The following is a 24,501-nucleotide window of genomic DNA, read 5'->3' as shown; positions in this document are numbered from 1 at the left end:
TGTTAAGGATGGGCTGATCTGCACATGGCTTCCATTAAAAAAGACATGCAAGCCAGACAGCCAGGGGGGCTTGACCTCTTCCATATGTGTAGGAAAACAAGCTCTGAGCAATCTGCTGACTGGGGATGCTGTGAGAAACAACAGCAAAGGATGGCAGGAGATATTTCCTCCAAAATCATACTGGATCATCTGCTAACTTCTAAAGATGATTGGCAATTCCTGCCTGCATGAGTCATTAGCAGCCTGCTGCTGTTCCCTCGTGTGCACTGGGCTGCTGTGGATATTTTCTGTCTCAGAAATACCTAAATCACACCAAATTCCTCTTTGCATTCCCAGTTACCAATCCAGGGAACTCCAGTGGCAAGAATAAAGCATCTCAAGCATTTGCTGCACAGTTCAGTGCTCTTTTTTCACCTTTCTTTGCAATATCTAAGGGAGCTGTACATGTATAATGCACTGTTTAATAACCACAAACCTTCATTATTCATTACTAAAACCTTGTGATCAATTAACCTTTGCTATTTATTTCCTAACAGCTTTGTGTAAGAACCAACCATCCTACCCTAGAAAGCCTCATTTCCTCATTTTTTTAAAGTATCTCTTAAAATTAATTTTAAGGCAGAAATGTAAGATTACAGAGAAAAAGAGATTCAGTACATAGCACAAAATTAGAATTTGAATCAATGGTGAATTATTCAAAGTTCAGGGGATAAATTATAAGCTGGTTTTGGAAATCTTACATCAACACTGACCATTTCACTTGGGTCAGACATTTAACTTAGGTCCCTGCAGAAGTGGTAGATCCACATAAAAACCACACCAAATCTGGAGAAACGTTCCATATGTTCATAACAATTCAGAGCAGCATATAGAAATTAAATTAGTAACAAGATTCGTTTGAATGGGCATTAATGAGAGTATGAAAAAAGTTCATTTATCTATTTGGATTGTGAATTTGCTGAAGGCTGCTCAAGCAACTCAGTCAACAACAGTGACATGAATATGCATGTGCATGCTCAGATATTTGCATGCAGATGAATTTATCCCTGACAATAACTGATCACAGATAATTACTCAGGAATTCAGGCAGCTCATAGACACTGATAATGTAACACAGTGGCATGAAAAATATCTTACCAGGAATTTATGAAAGAAAACGCTTCTTACAAATTAGAAAAGCAATTATTTGGTAGAGAAAAATGACCTTTTTTTGAACTTTCACTGAGCTACTCCCTCTATTTCCTTGGCACAGAGATGCTACAGGGTATAGTGCTTGCTGCCATGCATTGCAGGGGACAGATTTCCAATCAGATTGATTTGAAAGGGGAAAAAGGGAACTGGTAATTTCTGCAAGGGAAAGTTTTTGCAAATGAAACACACAATGAATAAAGGCAATATAGTCCTTTCCAGTGGAAAGAAAGAGAAAGTCTTAGAAAAAAATATTAAAAGCTAATTTCAAATGTTCATAATATTGTTTGTACCTAAATATCTGAAATACCATTTAAGAAACTGTGCAATTATTTTTCATTAAAAGACTAAGAATTACCAGAGTATTTCATGTGGATTGTTAGAAAGAACAATTTCTTTGATGGTTAAGACTTTCAGCACCTGAATAAACCAAGGAAATATCTGTATGTCACTGAGTTCTCGGGTTATCTAAAAGAAATTTAAATTTTGTTAGTGTAAAAACACTTTTTCCATTTAAAGGGGAGAAGCTTATCTCTTCCTGCACTAGTGTGTACTATTCTTCCTTTTTGTCCTAAAAATAGACTCCTCTATCCTCTATAATCTAATATTCCCCTCCTATTTAACATAATTACCTAGGACTGAATCAATATTCCATTAGCTGGATGCAGTCAATGGGCTGTCCCTCAGTGCCTGCAGCACTCCAAGGGTTCAGGCACAGATCTTCATCCACGCTGCTTTAGGATCCTCTGAAGGACTAAAAAACATTCTGAGGAGCAGTGGTGATGCCTCAGGCTTTGGCTTTATATTTCTCAGATTCTGTGCTGCTTTGGTGTGTGGGTCTGAGCTTCACATCAGGGGATGCTGAGCTCTGTGCACAGAGCAGGGAGACAAAACAATTCCTGCTCCAGCTGGGCACCAAGGACAAATGACCCAAATCTCAGCCCAGGAGCACAAACACCGTGGGCTGGAGAGAGAAAAACAAGCAGGGTGGGACTGCAGGGGCTAAAGCTGGAATGGGACAATGAACTGCAAGATGCAAATGGAGCAGAACTTTTAAAAGTGCCAGACCTCATGATAGGTTGTGCATTTTGGGGCCGTTTTGGTTCACCTTGGGTGCAGCCCTGGCTGGGCTCTTGTGCTGCCCAAGGTGCATCCATTGAGACCTCCTAATAATCCCTATTGTATTCTTTAACTCCATCCAGCCTCTGTTCTAGGTCAGCCCTCACAAGGCAGCAGTTCCACTGAAAAGGATTCATTTCCATGGTCTGCATCCTCTTCCTTCCCACATCTTTCTCCACGTGGCTCCCAGGACACCTGCACAGCCCTCTGAGTGTTCGTGCCCCAGGGCTGGTTCCTCTCCCCAGGGATGAGGAGAATTTTCTCCCAGAATGTCACTCTGGGACCTCGTCAGCACTGGCAGGAATCCTCGTGGACTCAGTTCCATTGAGTTGGGCTGGGATTAAACAAAACTCCCAAAACTGAGAGGTGCTGTGGGGATGGACTGGGCAGCACAGCCTCAGGAAACCTCACCTGCCTTGAGAAGGCCTCCCATGGGGATGGTTCTCCCACCCAAATAAATAAATTCACACAGCTTTGGTAAAGACCTTTCATAAAACTGCCAAGCCAAGATTATCAACCTCAGCTGGCTAATGGATTTAAATTATGTATTTAAATGTTTCATACAGGAGTGTACAATTAAGTGTTGCTACGATGCAATAGACCCAAACCCTCTCCTGGTTTCTGACAGAGCACAAAGCCCTCGGTGCTTCAAGCCACGATTTTAGAAAACCAATATTTTCCTTTCATATGCCCCACTTGAACTCTTATTCCTGTGTTTGCAATAAAAGATCTGAGTGAAAGACTTACCACCCCAGAATTTAGAATTTAAAATTACTCAGCTCAATTTCTCCACGAAATATTGGTGTTTTAGAGGCATTTCTGTGAAACCAAAGCAAACTTTGCAACATCTGGATTTTAATGCTTTACTCAGAAAATTTTTTGTAAGATTTGCATGTATTTGTTTAAAAGAAATGTAGAAATCCAGCAACACATTTTATCACAACTAAGAGATGACACAGGATGAAAATATTACAAACATCCTTCTTTCTAATTCCTTCAGTGTGGAAAGAAAATGATGGAAAAGAAAATGTGAATGGTCTGCTGCACAATTTGTTCATGTGTCACTGCAAGGCTGTTCCATACACTTCACATTGAGATTCTAGAAGAGCAATAATTCATATTAATTAATTAGATATGTCAATTCTAATTGTTTCACAAAGGCTGGTGGGCATCCTTAGGAGACCACAAGGGATCTCCATGTTGCTGCAGAAAAATCAAGTACCCAAATCTTGGCTATTCTGAGGCTGGGGACTCAGGAGAGCTTACACAGAGCAATTTAGGTTAGAATTAAGGTTAAAACATTAAAGTTGGCATTCCTGCTTTCTGCTCTCCACAGGTATTGGCAGAGTGGATTATTGTGCAGGAAAGGATGCCTGTGAAACCCTGAGAAATCAAAGCACAAAAGCAATAGACAGTCCCTTAACAGTGCACCATGCCATGCTGGGGCAGCTGGTGTCAACAGAAACACCATGAACTGGAACAGGGTGTTGCTATAAAGGTTTTTCTTTTATCCCTGTGCAGAGAAAATGTCCATTTCTTTATCCCCAGCAGCGCCTGGGATCAATCAGCCTTGGAGAAACCAGACACCCAGAAGGGCTGAAATCACAAAACAATCCCTGACTTCCAGCTCCAAACCTCAAGAGAAATCAAAATTATGTCAGAAATGAGAGTTCCATTAATATCTCCTAAACCAGGGATAGAAGAACATATGGAAATTATAATATAATGCTATTATATTATCCCAACACCAGCTGAAGTGAATTTTAGCCCTAATGCCTGACCCTTCAGAGTTGCACACACGTGGTTTTTAAGCCCAAATCATTACCTACCTATTCATTTGCATGAATTTCTGCTCCTGCATTGGCCTAATAAGTAGCAACACAATTTAATTGCAATTATTTTGGGGGGCTGCTCTCTGCCAGTGAGTGACAGGAACTCACAGCATGAAAAGGAATGAAAGGTTCAGGATCAGAATACCACAGAGCTTACCCAGACACAGAACCAACATGAAATACAGTAATGGATTATTATAAATGGATTCTTTTATAAATTTCTAAATGGAAATGAGTACATTTCTTTCTCATAAGCATTCACCAGCCAAGCCTGCCATGGATTGGGATCCTCATTCTCACTGCTACTTAAACAGATGCATTTTCAGAGGAAAATAACAAGCTTTGGAACAGGTTTAACACTTGGAATGGAACATGTTTCTCGCTATTTTGTGAAAAAGAATTATTGTGTGACAAGAGGAAACCTCTCAACTATGTCAAAAGACAGGAAAAACAGAAGTTTCTTTCCTCTCATTTGCCTGCTAACACTGTCTTGCTCCAGAGGCAAATGACACGCATAAATTCAAGGAATTAGCAGCAATCAATACAGCACATTTGTATTTTTCCTGGTTTTTAACCTAAACAAAACCATAAGTAGGAAGAATACAGAAGTAGCCTGAAGTAATTTATCAGAAGCTTGATAACCCTTTATCATTGTTTGTGGGCAGGAATTAGATGTGGTCTCCTGGATTTCAGCTACCCTACATTCCCCTTTGGACTGTGTGCAGGAGCTGAAATTTGAATAAAATGCAGCCAGCTTCCTTTCTCCTATTTCCACTTTATGCACCTCATATTATGGCAAGGGATGAAATTCTCCCTGGAACACCTGAACAGGACCATTTTCAGTTTGTCCACAGGATAAACACACATCCCATAACCAGAGGGATCTGGCCCTTCAGCAGGGGTTATGTGGCCATGGCTGCTCTGCAGGAGTGATAAATTCAGAGAGGATAAAACTCTCTAGAGAGTCCAAGACTAAATTTCTAATGTATTTAACACAAAAACACAAATCCAAAAGTCAATTTTGTCCTAAATTCCTTTTGTAACAACCCTGTGATTGGATACCTCTGAAAACTCTGCTTTCTGCACTTTTATACCAGCACTGCTGGGGCTGCTGCAGTACCCAAAATATTGCTGCTGTGTGTTACTGTGGGACAGCTGGGGTGGAATCAGTGGTTCTTGAAGAAAACTCTGAGAAGACATCAAGAAAAATTCTCCTTTACCTTGTTCTTTGCTTAGATCAGCTCCCAGATCTGCCTTTAGCCTGGTGATTTTAGGAAGGATTTCATTTTGGTGGTTACTTGACACAAATAATTTGTAATTACATCCAGACTTCTTCAGCACACCTTAGCAAAACCATGAAATTTTTAAGTAGGACAGAAGAGTCAAGCACACACCTGTAAAATCCCAGGACTTTAGGCTACTCTGAATTATTTGTACAAACTTAATTATCCTCCTTCAATGCCCTCATCCTGAGAGAAACCTGAAAATGCCAAAATTGTCAACAGACTTTTAAAAGGAAAAAAAAACCACCAAAAAACAAACCCATACCCAATCCTTAAAATCAGTTATTTTTCCAAGTTCCATGATTTGAAAGGCTAAGAAAGACTGAAGCTGCTAATTAGACTAATCAAAAGATGATACACATGTTCTAATATGTGCAATAATTAACCCACTCAATTCAACAGTATTAATTCAATGTTTTGGCACAGCACAATAAATAGCACTGGACTGCCAAAAGCTGAACTTCTTTTCCAGTTGAAATTAATAAAACTCTCTGGATGCATACATGTTTGTGGAGACAAAAATAATGTGTGTGCCAGGTTCCTCATTCCACTGAGGAGATGGAATCTCTTCATCTCTCACCAAGAGGGATGGCATTCCACTCCAAAAAAATGAGATTTATTTCCACCTACTCAAGCATCAATATATATATAAAATGAAGATTTTAGTCTAGAATAATTACCTTTGAATAACCCCTGAAATATGAGTGGAAAAGAAGTATTTGATGCATAGAATGACTTGCTAAAAGTGAAACTTGTTCACAAATCAGGTGAAGTAAGAAAAAATACTTCCTAATATACTTGCAAAATTGACAAATAAAGTCAAGTATTAGCAGAATGAAAAATTAACAGGACCTCAAGAGAGATCATTGTAGGTGTGGCCATTAAAATGGTATTAATTTAGGAAAAACTTGAATAATTTTAATTCAGAAGAACAACATTATCAATAGATATAGAGGCAGCCATGAAAGACTTCACCTTCACCATGAGTGCTTCAAAATAAATCACTGCAAAAAATTCCTATTGCTGTTGTAATTTTCCTAGGGAGATGCTTAATAAAGAAATATGTTAGAAAAATTATAGGGGGGGAAAATTTTTTTGGTAGCTGTGTCCCATATACTATTTTTAAAAACCCCAATAAAATATAAAAATAATTTGAATTCCTGCAGTTGTTGTAAACATGTTGACCATGGTGACTTTATTGTGCCTTCTGGTGGAAACCCCACCCTGCCTGGATTGTGGCCTTGCAGAAACTGCAGACCAAGTTTCTAATCTTTATTTCTCCTTGAAATTTCTCCCCTGCACAAGGCCTTATTTCACAAGTTGAATGCCTGTGAATTAACAGTACTTTTAATTACTTGAGATACAATCTCTATTGGAGCATTCTTTTCATTTCCCATTCATTTTTCATCCTTTCATTATCTGTCTTTCTTCCCTGTTTATATTTTAATTCGTTCTGGCTTTAACAATATACTGACTCCAATACTGTCCTAATTAAATTTATTTTCAGATTTGAACAGCAAGCCATGTTGACCTCAAAAATTATTCCTTTTTCTTCCTTCCAGTATACTTTACTCTCTGTCAAAAAGTTCTTTTCCCCAGACCCTGCTACTTCTGCAGATTCAGCCTCTCTGCAACAAAACCTCCAATAGATATCCCAATTAATATTTCAACTTCAACAAAGTTACAGTCCAAATCCAAGTGGCCCACAATTTTTTGTCCCTAAATGTTATTTAGGTCACTTCAAATAAATAATTGCAGAGCAGTTTCTGACCACCCTAGCAAGAAAGGACTTTGATGTTCCAGATTGGACTTTTTCCCCACAGCCATCATTCCCAATTTTCTTCATAATTAAAGCACAACTCAGAAATGTCTTTCCAGAATGGTCAAAGAACTGAAGCTGAAAGTAAAGCTCACCTGTGACTTTGCATTTCATAGCACATGAATTCACCCCTCAGCAAGCCCCAGACAGTGCCTGGACTTTCTTTCCTACAGAGAAAGTTCCTCTCACCTTTTGCACTCTGATCTTACCCTTTCATAAAGGAGATTACTTTAACATTTGAAATTATTTAACTTTCAGGTAAAATACATACACTTCTATATCACCATATTGCATGGGAGTACTGAATACTCTTATTATTCCCTTTTCACATTTCTTGCATTTTTTTTCTTTCCCACTGCAAGTCATGTTTCAGTGTGGAATCTTTTCCAGCCAGGATTCTCATATAAATTTCCTATCTGAACTCAGCTTGCTTTCAAAAGAAAAGTGGATGTAAAAATCATGTCAAGGGCTGATGCACAACATAACAAACCTTCCCTGCCTTTAGTAATTTGCATTTGGAATCTGGCTAATAGGTAGTTTGGGAAAAATAAAAAACAGGAGTTTACTCCTTTAGTTTTAGTTTCTTCCTGAATTAGAACTTTCTTTACAGGTCAGCATTTGGTTCTGGGGGGGTTCTGCAGTGCTTGCATCCCTGGAACTGCAGGTGAGGCACCATTCTTGGTGTAACCCCACCAAAACCTCACCAAATCCCCAGAGCCACAAAAGCCGTGGCCTTGGACCCTCAGGAAAAGCACATTTCAGTGTGCCCCAAGAGCTGGAGCTCCCTCAGTCCCATTTCCCAGGGTTTCCTGGAGCAGCAGAGCTGCTCTGCAGTAACCCTTGCCCAGAGTTAATTCCTGACCACCCTGAGCTTTCCTGGGGGGTGATTTCTCCTGTTCCCACAGCCCACCCTGCAGGGATGGACTGCAGATCCTGCTGAGGCTGCCTGGGAGAAATGGGTCATGAACTTGGGCACTGCCCACTGCCAACCAGAAATCAATCCAGAAATCCATGCAGGGAAAAAAAAATCAATTTTCATTGACACAGCCCAGGCAGGGATGGGGCAGAGACAGGAGCTGAGACCCAGATCCACTGGGAGCACACCAGGATGGACAGAGGGAGGGACAGAGGGACAGAGCAAAGTGCTGATGGTGCCTCCCCTCCACAGTTAGGATTTTAAGACCAGATTGTTGGAATTGGTGCTTCCCTGCTCTTTTTGCCATAAAAAATGTTGGAAATAAAATTCAAGTATTTATATTTATGCATGTACAAACAGAGCTTGTGCTCTGCACCCTGTCCACATTTCCAGCACACATTAATGAGGGCATTCAAGTACTGATTCCTGACTGCCTGGGGCTCTGTTTTACCTGCCTATAAACTGTATAAAATTTGAAATGCAATTCAGTGAATTAGGGGTAAAATTGTGTTCCATAAGACATTCTGATTTCAATAATTTCCTATATGTTAACTCCTGTTTGGTGGCATAAACAAAACAGAGATACTCTTTAGCCCCTTTAAAAATTACATTTCAAATAAGATATTTCCTCAGGTTTTTGGACTAGCTGTTCTAAAAATCCATATCAGTGAGCAATTCTGAGTCACAATTTTTTCTGGTTGCTTGGCCAGCAGTCAGATATTAGTGCAACAATCTATTAATTTTTCAAGAGTTAGCACAGAACAAGAAAACAATAGTGATATTTTAGAAATGTATTTCAGCTCATAAAGGCAGCATCAGCTCTTCTCTCATTCAATTATTGCCATTATTTAAAATAATTAAAATGAGATTCTTAATAATGCTTTTTGATTACATGGATCCAAATCCTAATAAATGAGTACAGATTTAAAATAGATTTTCTACTGAGTCTGGTAAAACTTTTCTGTGATCCTGCAAGAATTGAAGGAGATGATGTGCAGAGAGCCAAGGAGAAATGTCAGAGGCAGGAGAACACCCCCAGGAGCAGAGCTGCAGGCAGCAGAAAAGCACATGGAACAGGCAGGGAGAGAAACATTTAGAAGCAGGGAAAAAAAAAGAAAAAGGCATTTTAGAGCCAGAGTGAGAAAGGAAGAGAAAGGGCAGAAAGGCAGGAGGCAAAATAAATGATACCAGGAGCTGGAAAATCCCCATCCTGCCTCAAAAGGAAAAGTAAGGTCATGAGGCAGCACAGCGAGAGCTGCACCATTGACCAGCAGCAAGAGGAACATTTTCTGTGCTCAAAAAAGGAAAAAATTCACAATAAAAGAGTCAGCAGGGCCCTCCTCGGGGACACACTGGGCTGAAGGGAGAGGTTTTCCCAGAGGGGGCTGCTGTGTCAGGGCACAGAGGGCTCTGCTGGGGTGACACAGAGTGACACAGGGGCTGTGCTGGCTCCTGGCTGTGGGACACCTTGTCCAGGGAAAAGCTCCCCAGGTTTGGGGTCAGGGGTTTCCCAAAAGGCCCTGGCTGCTGGGGTCTGCAGCACACACCTGCCCCTAAAGCATCTCCCTGCCCCTGCAGCACACACCTGCCCCTGCAGCACACACCTGCCCCTACAGCATCTCCCTGCCCCTGCAGCACACACCTGCCCCTAAAGCATCTCCCGGCCCCTGCAGCACACACCTGCCCCTAAAGCATCTCCCTGCCCCTAAAGCACACACCTGCCCCTACAGCATCTCCCTGCCCCTAAAGCACACACCTGCCCCTAAAGCATCTCCCTGCCCCTGCAGCACACACCTGCCCCTAAAGCATCTCCCGGCCCCTGCAGCACACACCTGCCCCTAAAGCATCTCCCTAGTCCTGCAGCACACACCTGCCCCTAAAGCATCTCCCTACTCCTGCAGCACACACCTGCCCCTACAGCATCTCCCGGCCCCTGCAGCACACACCTGCCCCTAAAGCATCTCCCTGCCCCTAAAGCATCTCCCTACTCCTGCAGCACACACCTGCCCCTAAAGCATCTCCCTGCCCCTAAAGCATCTCCCTACTCCTGCAGCACACACCTGCCCCTAAAGCATCTCCCTGCCCCTAAAGCACACACCTGCCCCTACAGCATCTCCCTGCCCCTACAGCACACACCTGCCCCTGCAGCACACACCTGCCCCTACAGCACACACCTGCCCCTACAGCACACACCTGCCCCTGCAGCATCTCCCTGCCCCTAAAGCACACACCTGCCCCTACAGCATCTCCCTGCCCCTGCAGCACACACCTGCCCCTACAGCACACACCTGCCCCTAAAGCACACACCTGCCCCTGCAGCACACACCTGCCCCTACAGCACACACCTGCCCCTAAAGCATCTCCCTGCCCATAAAGCACACACCTGCCCCTAAAGCACACACCTGCCCCTAAAGCATCTCCATGCCCATAAAGCATTTCTCTGCTCCTGCAGCACACACCTGCCCCTAAAGCCTTCCCCTGCTCTGACAAAGCTGTTTCATTTGGAGGGGCAGAACTCAAGGCATACCAAGGGTATTTTGTCATTCAAGGTACAGGAAAGAAGATGAATTAAAGGTACTTAAATATTTTTTTTCCCCCGATCAAGTGCATTTTACCTCACATTTTTTCTATCTTACTTCTAAGTGCCAGTTTCCCTCTTGGAAACAATTTCTCTTTATCAAATTCCCACAGGATAACCCAATTATTCAAAAGCAGAACTGCTGATAAAGAAGTACAATACTATGATTTTCACGTGCCTATATAGTTGTATTGTTTTATGTTTTAATATTTTCAATATTCTTTCATCTGTCCACCTACATGAACAGAAGTTATTTTTTCTTTAGAAGTAAGTTAATACATCACATTTTATTAGCTGGTAGGAATAAAATAGCAGAGGACAAAACAACTTTTTGATATCAAATACTTTGCTAAAAGGTTAACTGAATTAGTAACCTAGTAATTATTAATATGAACAAATAATTTCCTTCCAAGAGCTTACAGGTTGCTGAAAAAACCCAAACCCAACTTTTAGTCAACACACGTGTCTGTAGTTTAGATAAAGTCAATTTTACCACTCCAGTCTCATCTTAAAGCTCATTTTAAAGAATCTTCCAGTCTAATTAGCATTCCCTTCTGGCTGTGTGGTACCATCCCTCTGAACGCTGGCATGGTTAAACCACTCAGGTCTACTTGGTTCAGTGCAGTGTGGCAAATGTCAGTGAAATACGAGGGCATATGGCACATAATTACAGAACCATATGGATGCCAGGAGTGATAGTCAGCAGCATTTGAATGCAGGACCAAGAAAGTCAGAGGAAAAGCAATCAAAGACCATCAGACATAATCATTAAATGGATAAATGTAGTTTCTGTGCAGCTGAGAGAAACCAGGACATGTCTGTCCTTTACTGAAGCAAAGGCTGTTTGAGCGTGTGGCTGTAGAGCAATCTCTACATTATTTTTAGTTTGGTTTGGTTTAGTTTTTCAGTTTTTGGTTTGTAAATTTATAAGCACAGCTGATCAAGGTGAGCAATGCAAGAAGTCTCTTACCAATGCACAGAGCAGATCCACAGCTTCCAGGATCAGCTCCTGGTGGCCAATGCGAGTCACCCCCAGCTCCTCCAGCTCCTGGTGAGTGATGTGCAGCAGCTGCTCCCCGTTGATCTTCTCTCTCTCAAAGTTTTTGATGTATTGTTGGAGGCAATCATCGAGGCCTGGTTAGAAAAGCCAACAGCACAGATTCAGAGAGAGGAGAAAAACCCAATGAAACAGTTCTGAAGCTCAGAAACACAGAAATTTCTTAGGAGTGCAAACATGATTCCTTGTTTGGGGCTGTTATGGAGAGCATGCAATGAAAATTAAAATTTAACTTACATAACTCAGCACATGCTGCTAAAGAGAGAAATTTGTATCACTGATATTATTTTCAACATTTTTGAACATTTTAATAGTAATTCAAAACCTTCATGGAGAAAGGGAAGGACAAAGCAGCACAGAGAGTGACATTATAAAAAACCTTTTTCTCGTGATGTCACAAAGACCTAAATATAAGTTTATCTTATGATTAGGAACAAATTCTTCCTGTAACTCTTCCAGGACTCTTCAAGGTCACAGAGTCTGGCTGTCCCTGACCAGGAAGAGTTTTTCAGGCTCAGTACCCACCCACACTGACTCTGCTACCCCCATTACCAGTTCTCACCCCACATTATCCAGATTTCTGAATCCAAAGAACACACGAATGGTTTTGTTACAATGCCTCCAAGTAAGAATACAATTTACCCATGCACAAGGAATCGTTCCATTTCACCCTGAAACTTGATAGGGAGAGAATAATATTATTTTGTTTCTCAGACTGGAGAAGAAACTGATTAACAACGCCGAAAGATTTTTCTTCTTCCAAATCTGTTTCTGAACCACACAAAGCCTTGAATTTCCAGCCAGAACAATGAGTTGAACACAGGGATCTGCTGCAGAAAGCTACATGAGGTCCCTCAAGGACTGTCAGATTCAACAGAAATCTGATGTGCACATGATTTTCTAGAGACCTGCAAAATGCACCGTCAATAACTCCATCTACCAAGGAAAGTAAAACGCTCATTCTCAGTTATTTGCCCTGAAGTGATGCAGGTAAATCCAAAATCCATAAAATTACAGAGATCCAGAAAGCACAGAAATAACCTACCTGGGCATTTATGACAGAGCTTTGAAATGGAATTTCTGCACACAGCCATCATCAAATAGATTTTGAGTTTGCAGAGCAACTGAGAAAAAGAGTTCTGCCACCTTGAATGGGTGTGCTGGGTGTCCCCAATAAACACAGCTCAGCTGGGACAAAAGGAGTGTGGTGAGAATGGAACAAACCAAAATGTTTGTCCTCACTCAGTAAATACAAGGGGATACATGCAGTTCCATTTAATTAACTCTTCTTTCAACATGATCCAATTATGTGCTCTGCAAACTGATAGTCCTGAGTTATGTTATAGATAAAGCTCATTTACCAAGCCAAGTGCACAGCTTTGTATTCACTTACACCTATGTCCCATACAAAGCTGGTTCAGTGATAAAAATGTCATATTTTATGGTGTAATTCAAAAGCATGAAGCAGTTTGGGAGATTTTTAAAGCTCAAATCAGCAGTCTGTAACTAATACCTAAACCTTTTCTCTATTCTAGAATGGTCTGCAAATAGGAAACAACTTCTTTGCATCCGTTCATTATTTTTAATGATCTCATGAATGATTTTACATAAGTATAGTTCAGTTCAATTGGCTGAGTCACTGCAAATTCTGTTTATTATTTAACACTTTAAACGCCAAGCTGTTGCACATTTCTGTTCCCTCTTGCTCAAGAACAATTCTTAAAATCATTTTAGAGCAAAAACTCCAAACCCCACACCTCCCAGATTTGCTTTTAGTGGATTTTGCCCCCAAACTCAGAAAAAAAGTCACAAAAGTGCTACTAGATATTAAATTATTTTCAACAAAAGCAAATTAATTAAAACATTTAGGTTCAGCTGCCCCAACGAGCATTTGTAGCATTAAGAGAGATTTAGGAAAACCCAAGTGAATGTGCCACGCTGTGAGAAGTGTGCAGTCAGATGTATTAAACCCGCCTTTGTGCCAGGGAGAATGTATGACAGCAGAGCAAAATATCAAATCTGTATTATTTGTGCTGCTCTGTAATAGCTCCCCAGGGCACCTTTACAAGGCATTTACTTACTGGTGCAAACAGTGTGGCAGTTGACAAGAGAATATAGAAATATATCATTAAAGGGCCAGGCTGTCTCACAGAATGACAGCACTTAATAAATACACCAAAAAAGAGAGATTTGCCCATTGCTCTCTGCTTTTCTGTCTCTCTGTGAGCCAAGCACTGAAATGTGAAACATTCCAAAGCAGGAATTCAGCATCGGGAAAATCTTCTTTATTTTCAGGGCTCCAATTGTTTTTACATGAAAATATCCAAGATGAAATTAGAAAGGGTACAGAACGAGCTCATGTTGACTCACCCAAACCAAATGAAATATTTATTTCCTCAAGCCTCTCAGGTCTCATTAGCGCTCTTTATGCATTTTCCTTCAACATCATTTCTGTTTACAGATAACTATTAAGGCAGTTCAGATTCATAACTGAAGAAAGAAATGGTTTTAGCTCTGCTTAGATGTAGGTAAATAAAATTAACCCACTGGCCCCAAGATACACAACATCAGTGCCAGGCAAGAAACACAGAAATTTGCAGCTCTCTTGCTGCACATTCTTATTTTATTTGTGTGCATTTTGTAACTAACCAACACCTCTTTCAGAGTACAATAAAGTGATTGAAGAAAAATTGTTTAAACATGGTTGTTTTACTTTAAATCCCATGATGAGAAAATTACAGCTGGGGGTTGGAAAATTTTTATTTCTCCAACCCAGATGGGCTCAAGGAGTTAATTCACTTTAACAGAAAATCAATGAAGGTTGAAGACATTTACTAATCTCTCAGTGTTATTTGAGAGGACAAGAAAAAAGGAGTTATCCATCAGCCCAAGTGCTGACTGAGTCAGCTCTGGCTGAACATTGCATTAAAAGCTGTATAAACCCTTGTGCTCAGAAAATGAGGGAAATCAGGGAAAGCACCCCATAAACCACATCCACCTGAAAACTCTGACATTTTCCTGCTGTATGGTTGGATGCCATGATCTCAAAGGTCTTTTCCATAGTCTCTCTTTCCATTTTTAAGTTTAAAAAAATCATATTGAATCCACATGGCCTAGGAAAACTTTATCTCCATATTCAAAGAGCAGAGAAAAGGAAGCAATTCTGATATGTTGACTGCAAACTTATTTTGCAAATAGAGCATCTAAAGTCAAACTCAAGGAAACGTGAAGAAAAAGGAGTTAGAAAATTTTAGGGAGAAAGAGCAGGAAAAGAAGAACCAGTCAGCTTGAAAATGTTTATTTTTAGAAATGCATAATTAGGAAAAAAGGAATAATTGAAACAGAAAACAAAGCAAAGCCTTAAAAATATCTCTAAATCTGATTTAGATAGTAACTCAGAGCAAACATTACAGAAGAGATGTCGCATATTGTGGGCAATAAGGTTCACTGAAATTAAAATGAATCTTTCCATCCGTGTCAACAAATGGCAGGTTTGGTTTCCATTAAAAGCACAAACATTGCTGCCATGTTATGTAAACATCTGTCCCTTCCCCTCCACTGTTGGACAGAGATACTGAAAATATTACCATTATTTATAAAAATATTTGTTCCTTCCCCTCTGCACTGGACAAAAACAGTGAAAATATTATCATTATTGAAAAAATGACTATAGAATGAATGAAGGGAAAGCCCAAGGGGTTGCCTTTAGTGCAGGAATGGTGGAGCCAGGACAACTCTCACAGGAGAACTGCAGGAGCAATAACTCTGTCGGGTGTGATCCATCCCAGAAGGAATTCCTAAGTTTAAAATCTGTAATTTCCAATTTTTCATAGCTCTCTCTACCACTTACACTCATTTATTCTCTTCTCCTTTTTTCTCTATTTTAACAGATTTTTGCAACTTACTGGAAACTACTCTGCCTTTTTAATGTCTCCTGAAGAATCCCTGCCCAAAGGATGAGCTTGTTGCTGCTCCATGAGAATTCCCAGGGGAAAATGCAGCAGCTGGCTGGAGCAGCAAAGCCTGGCTGTGAAAGGGGGGTCAGGGCAGGGCAGGGCAGGTGCTGCCAGCTCTGCCTGGCACAGACACAGCAGCTCCCACTGGGGCACTCCCTGGCACAGGAGGGGATGCAAAACAGCCCTTCTAGTAGGAAAGTGCACTGTTGGTTTTGGGTTTTTGGGTGAAAAAGGAGGAAATCAGTTGGTGGGAATGCAATGATCACTCCTGGCTTCAGCACTGCTGCAAGAGGGGTGAGATCCTCTCTCTCTCACTGACAAAGTATTCAATGGTTTTCCTGATCAAAAGCATATCTAGAAATTAAAAGTACACAGCAGCACACTAAACTCCCATTTGCACAAAGGCCTATAAATAAATATAATATAGAATCTGAATATAATATAGAAAAAATATAATAAATAATCTGAGAAGTGTCTGTGAGACCTGGATCCAAAAGACAAAAGCTGAAAGTTGATGAGATGATCTGTTTGCTCAGAAGAATTACACTTTGGCCTGCCAAGACAAATTAATAACCTATTAATGTTCCTCATTTGATTATTAAAAGCTGAAATACAACACTATCTTTACTCTTGCAGAATGGTGACTTGAGAACAATTAGCAGATCAAAGAGAAACAGGGACAAATATCAATTTTCTAATGTTGTTGTGCTGTTGTTTCTGGACTTGCAAGTCTAGAAAATCAGCTCTTCCCTCATAGGAAATATAAAATCTCTCATTACTGTGCTGGAAATTCTCTGATTAATTGGGGAAGGCAGCATGAACTTCTGCTCGTGTCACAATCTTCAGTTTATATATGCAGATCTGTTTAAATACATCCAGCATTTAACAGCATCCAAAGGCTCAGTCCAAGTGTAATTTTTACAGAAAGCAAAAAAAAAGTTGGGTTTGGCGGTTTTTTTTAAAGAACAAGGGATATATTCCATGTAAAGCAATATTCAGCAGCTAGCTCGAAAGATCTGGAAGGAATTGACTGGCTGGCTGAGAGACTGGAGAGAATTCATGCCTTTTCCTAAATGCAATTTTATTGAATACACACATCAATGCAGCCGTGTTCTTGATCAAAACCCCTTTGATTTATTACTCTGGGCTCAGGCACAGTGGAGCCGTTCCAATTCTTACATAACTCGTAACAAGGAAAATCATCAGGTGGGTATTTTTGCCAGTGACGTTCGAAAGCTTTTTAAGAATTATTCATTCCAAATAAAGAAAAGGCATAATCCTCAGGGCCATGTTCACACTAAGCTGACTCTCAAATACCAGATATTTGTTCTTAAGCTCTTCAGGAGGAAAAATCAAAACTATTTAGAGCGTCAAGAGAAAAGTATCTTCATACTACCACAATTCAGAAAGAGACAGATGGGAACATGTTAAAACACTGGAAAACACCAAGCTTGAAATATTTCAGGCCTCAACTCTCCTAAACTTCAGAGTATATTTGAAATCTAAGGATTGCAGTATTTTGCATCTTTAAGCCTACATGTCACAAACCTGATCTAGAGAAATATAGTAGCTAGATGAGAATATTTCACCAAAAAAGTATATTTAAAGTAACAAGATAGCCATTTTAAATGTAGAAGAAATTCACAGCAGAAATTCACCAACCCAGAAAAGGAAAAAAAAATTTCCAATTGTTCTGAAAAGAAGAACGCCTCAATTTCTGGCTTTATGTGACCTTTGAATGCTTGACTGTGCACGTAGAATGTGTTTAAACATTGCTTCCCGGCTGAGTTTCCTCTGCGTCACCGCGATATTCACAGGGATACAGATGGATGTTTTAGATGCAAATACAGGCAGACTTGTGCTGCTTGAATTTACAGATCCTCATCTGCATGAACAGGAACTGGGGCGGGATGAGCACCCTGAATTGATGCTTCCCAGGCACCAACTGACACCAAAAATGTTGGCTGCCATTCCAGGCTGCAGCGTGGGTGGAACTGCACTGGGCATAAACTCCTCCACTGGTGTCAGGCCACTGCTCCAGGCTGGGCAGTCCATGAGGTGCTGCCCTTGCTCCATTCTCTCTCCTGAGAGTGTCAGATCCACAGCAGCACCAGGATCTGCCCTGTCCAAGCCTCCTGCAGACACTCTCAGCTCCAGGATCCAGCTGGGCTCTCGACAGCTGGAGCACTTCTGCATTTCTGGCCCTTCCATTCCTGCTCCTCATCCTCCCCATCCTCATCCTGCAGCTGTTCCTGGCTCAACTGTGCCAGCCACAAGAACCCTCTCCCCTTCTTAGCACAACATTCTGGGGATTCTTCCCCTAAAAAACCCTGTATATCTTCAACTCCCTTCATTCACTGCTATCTCCCATTTCCCCATATCTCAATTGTTCTCCTTCCACACTGCCACTCTCCTTTTATTTTCCACGTGTCAAAACAAGAGCTTGTCAGCTCTGCCTCCTCTGTAGCCAGCAGGGAAGCAGATTTGGGAGAGCACGAGCTGGAAACTTCCAACCTTGCTCCTCTTCTCTCCCCAGACCAGGTCAGGGCTTCACTCACAGATCCCACTCATAAAGGGACAAACTCCTCAGGGAGCAGCAAAACCCACAGCAAGTTCCTGAGTGCCCTTGTCATTCCCCTCCAAAGTTCCTCCTCCAAATCAGGGCAAACATCACTGTCCCCTCACCACAGTGCATGTCTGAAACACAGACCAGCCTCCCAAATTCTACCCCATAAGCAAAACCACTTCACCCCTGTAACTTCATTATTTTATTTTCAGTATGGCTAAAGCAAGAGGTTTTCCCACAACCTCAGTGCCTGTAAGTCCAAGATCTTTCCAGCAGCAATTTTCCAAGATCACTTTCCAAGATAATTTTCCAAGTGTTATCAAGACAAAAGCTGGGCTCGAATGATCAATATTTTAAGAGTTCACAGCAGCTGAGAAGGTTCTGTAAGGGGATGTGTCAAGCAATATTAATAGCAAACGAACAAACTGCTGAACTAATAAAATTTGATTTAATGCTATGCCATCACCCTTAAATTGACATTCATATATATGAAGTAAATGACTTTATATAGCTCTGCCTTCATTACCTATGAATGAATAATAGGAAGTGAAGCCATTCTAACTTTGCCCTCAACACTTGACAGGTGCCATGGAGCTGTGGGATTACCATGGAAGTAATAAACAGCATTTTCAGGAAGCTTGCTTGAACCAGACCTGACCACAAAGAGGTTTCTGGAAGAGAAGTGTCACGCACAGAGAATGGATCACATTTTCAGGCCCAAGTGTGTGCTCCTTGCTGTCACATTTCCCAACAATTTAACCTCGAGATATGTCACTGATGCTGTTACTGAGGAACTTCCCATAAAAGTGACAAAACCCAGAAGCATCTTAATTAGCTCTGTGTGCTAATGAAAATCTACATCTTTCCTTAGCTTCATTAATTTTCTCCTTGATGAAGATATAACCACAGCCCCCAGTCATTCCTGAAGCAGCATGGCTGAGGGATGACCTGGAAGTGCTCAGGAGCCTCCAAAGCCTCCAGGTTCAGATGTCCTGTGTAATTAATGAAATTATTCCACATTTCAGAGTGTCTGAGCTGAGGACATGGGACCCTGAATTTGTTACATTTATTTTAAAAGATAAATGTTTTGGCCCAGTGTAAGGTAAGTGCCTTTATTTGCTGCACTGGACTATGCAAACACAGCTTTATTTTTTTGAGTCAGTGTTTGATGGGAGCCTGACCTGACAGAAGTGCTGGCTCCAGCACAGACATCCTGGAATACACGTCCAAATTTAACAAAACTTTTAGAACCAACTAAAAAGACAATACAGCATATTTTGGATTTGTGAATCTATCTAGAAGAATCTTCATGATTTATTCTCAAACTAATTACCAACTCAGAACCAATGTGCAGAATTAGCACAATTACATTCCTAAACTCTTATCACCTGAATTATTCTGACACAGAGATCTTTTGTGACTCTGCAGTCACAAAAGATCTCTGTGTCAGAATAATTCAGGTGATAACAAACATCTCTGATCTCTGGGATCAGTAAGAACATTGAGGAGAGAGAACATCCACTCTTTAAACACGAGGGATTGCACTGCCTACAAGTGGAGAATTGATGTGCTCAGGGCTCACATTGCTCCTTGTTGCAGCAAGTGCCAAAGGTTGTGTTCTCCTCTGCCTGGGTTGGAGGGCAGGGACAGGGGAGACTTTTCCAGCTCTCTGCTCCCCAGAGTGTTTTTGCAGTAACCATTAACTTGCTGCCAAAGATGGCAGAGGGGAAAAACCTCTCACTGTAACAAAACCAAACAAAAACCCCAAAACCACCAGGAAAAAGGAACAATTCTTAGGCAGAGAGTAAAACAGGGAATCAGTATTTCCTTCACTAGAGCCTGAGCACATTGAGGTGAGTTTATTTCAGACAGTTTCCACTTTAGAAAGGTTAACAAGTCTAATAAGGAAGGAGCAGCATTAACCATGTCTCATCTACAAGCACTGATCTTAAAAGCAAAAGTACAAGAACAAATAAATATAACTGAAAGCTCCTTCCTCCATGCTTCTGAGGATTTATTCACCTTGTACTGTGCACAGGAAAGTCTTAATCACAGATTGACCTTCAAAAAGTGACTTTGGTATCACAGAAAATCAAACAAAACCCTCACGCCAAGGAAGTTCTTGTACAAGTACTACAGGGATATGCCCCATTTGTCCCTGTCTTAAATGTGAAGAAAAAAATTACTGAAGAGTGAGATAACGAGCCTGTCTGAGCTAATCAATAGAGAGGAGGTAACCTGTCAGACAAAATTCATGTAATAGCAAGACAGACATTTAAAGTTCTGTGAAATGAGTCCTTCCCTAAAAGTATCTCTGATCACTTTGCAACAGAGCTGCACATTAAATTCAGTTCATCATCATATCAAACCGCATCCAGGCACAGGGTCACAGATGCCTCAGAACAGACTTCCCAGCCAGAATATGTCTAAAAAACTGAAATTTTCCGAGTCACATCTACAGGTGTTCTACAGAATGTTCTCAATCAATCAAACTCGTGTGGGACGGGCAGAAACCCTGGGTCACATCCTCCCCCCACAAGTGCAAAGGCTTGCAGAGCTGAGGGGGATAAGGAGCTGACAGAGGAGAATCAAACAAAAAGTGCTACAGATGTTTCAGTGCCAAAATACATTAATTCTTGTTTTGACTTCACTGACATATTTTACTAAGAATCCCAGATATCAAAAGAACAGCCAAATCCAGCGTGGGTGTTTGGAGTGAAAAGCCCAAACAAATCAGATTTCTGCTCAACCCAATTTCTTCAGCAGCCACGAGTCCATGACCTAATTCATGAGTCAGAGTTTAGACACCTGCAAGATGCAAATTCCCAAAGTAGAAGGTGGCCTTGGCAACTCACACAGTTCTTTACAGACAAGCCAAAAATCAGATTGCAGCAAGAAGCAAAGGAAAGGGGGAGCATTTGATCTTTTCTCAGGGATATTCAGAAGCTTTGGTGATGGCTTCTGTTGGCACCTACTCAGCAAAGGCTGTGGATCAGTTGATCTGAGGTTTCACCCACATCTCTCCTGCTCCTTTTTCTCCAAGGATGCCACACAAGCACTGCAGCCCTTGTTTATGTCATCCTGTTGACTCTATAAATCTGAATGATCTTAAACGAGGCTCTTTCCTTCAGCAGTTTGCAGGAATTAGCTCTAGCACTCAGTGGGGAGCTCAGTTAAAAGTCAGGTCGTTGGCAGGAATTGTCAATTAAGGCAATTCCCAAACTAGGAATCCATATTTTTATCAATAGGAAATGTACAAAACTAACAAAAGCAGGCAAATGGGAAGAAATCACAGAAGAACTCATCAGCCTGTAAATCCTCCTGAAGAAGCTTTTCCCTTTTCTTACATTTCCCCATTTTTATTCCATGTTTCTGTTCCATGTCTATACCAGACAGATTTATTATGGTTGTTATTGAACAAAATGAGAGCTAGAAATTTTTATTCACTACCACTTTGCATGCAGTGCCAGATTAAGATAGATTAAGTCTCTGGCTTCAACTACATGATGAAAGATATTACTACATCTTAAATCACTATTATTTTGTGGTTTAATTCTGATTTCTAAATGTTTTGCTATTTGATCTGGACATAGTTTATCCAAGATTAAATAGTTCTGTGAGGTAACATGAAACAAGCAAGAATCTTATCATACCTAAAGAACTGTATAGCCTAAAGTCCATGAATAAAATATGATTACAACTCAACATATAAGAAAAATCCATCCAGCAAAGCAATAATTCAGTACAAAAAAAAAAGTAAAAACCAAGTTATAAAACATTTCAAAGCCATAGATTGTCACTCACTCATATGTTTGATATAAGACTTTTTAAAATACTTAAAGATGATTAAATCTTTGACATGGCAGCATGCAAAAAAGGGACATAGGGCAGACCTAGTGCTTGAATTCCAATCTCTCTGACAAAGAAGCACCAGGCTGAAAGAACTGCAGTGTTCCCAACTACCATTCCTGGTTATTTTTATGCTCTGCACAGATAAATAGTTAAAGATTTCTTTCAAGTCATCAGACAAGGAGTAAGAGATACCCAATAGTAACACATCAGTGTGTGTGCTGTCCATAAACCTTCTAAATAGAGCTGCTGGTGAAAAGGTAAATGCAATAACTGTAAAAATACTCTATTGAGCAGGATAAATCAATTCTGTGTCAGCAAAAGCAGCACAATATGAAATAATGTTTCTGGGGACATTCCCCATGGCTTCTTTTGCACTTCCCTCACAGCCATGCCCAGCAAAGCCTCAAAAAAGGAAATTCTCCTCTGGTTTATTTTTCATATGAGCCAGAGAACAGAACATGAAGGACAGGAGAGGTGAGCTGGCTCCTTAAGCTCACTGAGCAAGTGGTTTGCTCTAATAGGATCAAGCAAACTGTAACACACAAACAATGATTTACTGAGAAAGGTGAGTGTACAAACTACAGGTTCCTGTATAAAAGAGCTGTGATGAGAAAAAAGCAGGAAAACCAAGACTGAGATATTCCAGAAAGGTCAGAAGCATGACTTTCATATTTATGAAACATTTTTTCTTGAAATTGTTGCGTGATTAGCTTTTTCTAAGTTGCCATTTTCCTGAACTTTTAGAAATATCACACGAAACAAAGACAACCTCAACCTAAGAAATCAAGATATTATTAATTTCTCCATTAAAATGCATTGTGCCACCTATTGCTGCAATTTCTTCTTCCTGGAACACTACTTGGTAAATTAAAATGTAAATCTGGCCGCTTCAATCACTCTCAGAACATATGGAAACACTTAGTGCATCCAGGATCCATGAGGTTTTCCATCCAACATTTAAATATTAGGAAAAGCAAAAATAAAATTGATTAAAAAACCTTGAAAAGTTCTTCTGTGAGGATTATAATGGCTATCATTTATAAAGGAAGTGTTGCCAATTACAACCAAGGGTTCCATCCCATAGAGTCCTCCCAGGGGCTCTCTGCACTGCCCAGGGCTGGATCCCACCCAAAGAGCAGCAAAGAGCAGATGGAGCTGGGGACTGATCCCACAGACACAGCACAATTCTGGTCCCTCTTGATGCCTTGAGATTTTAGTTTTTACATTTTTCATGTATTTGTAATCCTGCAGTTCTTTAATGAATAACTCTAAACTCCATGTACAGTGTTAGCGACTGTCTCCCCATTTTGGGCAGACACAACAATTCCTCTCCAGGCCTAGGAATCAAGGACACCTCACTGCCTCAGGCCCTGAGAGATGGAAACCAAAGGGAGTTGAGGGGAGCAAACTTGGGGTCAATGACTTCATTACCTGAGGCTGTAATCGGAAGATTAACCCCCAATGTGCAAAGGGCCCAAACTTATAAAAGTGCGCAAACTCGTGACCCATCGTCCATTTTTGGGGGTAGCCCGTGGGGCACTTCATCTGCCCCAAATGTCCCTGAAGGCCCTTCAATAAATACCACTGCTTTTTTTCCCTTAATTTTGCCTGCCCTGTGTTTTTAGGTAGCCCCAAACGGATCCCCAGAGCATTGAGAGGATTTTGGGAGCACCAAGCCATGGCTGGCACTCTGGCCTGGCCAGGGACACCAGGGCTGAGGGGGGGCAGTAGGGCCAGAGGGAACACTGGGACTGAGGAGTGGGACACACTGGGGCTGAGGGGGGATGACAGAGTTGGGGAGACATCAGTGCTGAGGAGGGACACACACTGGGTGGACGACAGACACCGGGCAGACATGAGGCCTGGAGGAGAACAGACACCGGGGCTGACGGGTGGGACAGACACGGGGGCTGAGGGGGGACAGGGCAGGGGGATGTGGCACCTCCAGCCTGGCTCCAGCCCCAGGCAGGGATGGCTTCACAACATAAGAGGATTTCACTCCCAGCTCCCGTTTCTGCTGGAATTGTGTCATTCCCACTGTGGCTCTGGGTGGATCTGAGATCCAAACGCCCCACCCCACAAACGACCCCAAACCCAACCCCAATTCCAGCTCCAGGCATTCCCAGCCTCAGCCCAAAATGCAAAAGCAGCACAGGGAAAGAATTATGGAAATGGATTCACTGCCGTGAAATCATTTCAGGTGGTATTAATCACATTGCACAGTCTTAATTGGTCTCTTTTAAAAATTAAAGGTTAAGTGCATTATTTCCCTGAAGTGAGCACAAGCTATTGATTACCTTCAATCTGAAAATTAATTTATTTCATATATTTTACA

General features: G+C 41.2%; 1 protein-coding gene across 2 annotated transcripts in view; it reads right to left on the bottom strand.

The window, feature by feature from the left end:
* LOC128945699 (connector enhancer of kinase suppressor of ras 2-like) overlaps positions 1 to 24,501 on the bottom strand; it is a 164,802-nt gene that overhangs the window by 91,666 nt on the left and 48,635 nt on the right. For both annotated transcript variants that reach the window (XM_054289513.1, XM_054289512.1), the window contains exon 2: positions 11,706 to 11,869. In XM_054289513.1, coding sequence (XP_054145488.1) covers positions 11,706 to 11,869 — 164 coding nt within the window. The remainder of the gene's footprint in view (positions 1 to 11,705; positions 11,870 to 24,501) is intronic.

The sequence above is a fragment of the Melozone crissalis genome, unplaced genomic scaffold (assembly GCF_028551555.1).
Source record: "Melozone crissalis strain CALT ecotype California unplaced genomic scaffold, PUWL_Pcris_2 ptg000068l_1, whole genome shotgun sequence".
NCBI classification, from domain to species: domain Eukaryota; kingdom Metazoa; phylum Chordata; class Aves; order Passeriformes; family Passerellidae; genus Melozone; species Melozone crissalis.
The sequence above is the reverse complement of the archived record's forward strand: the minus strand, read 5'-3'. Positions and strand labels throughout refer to the sequence as shown.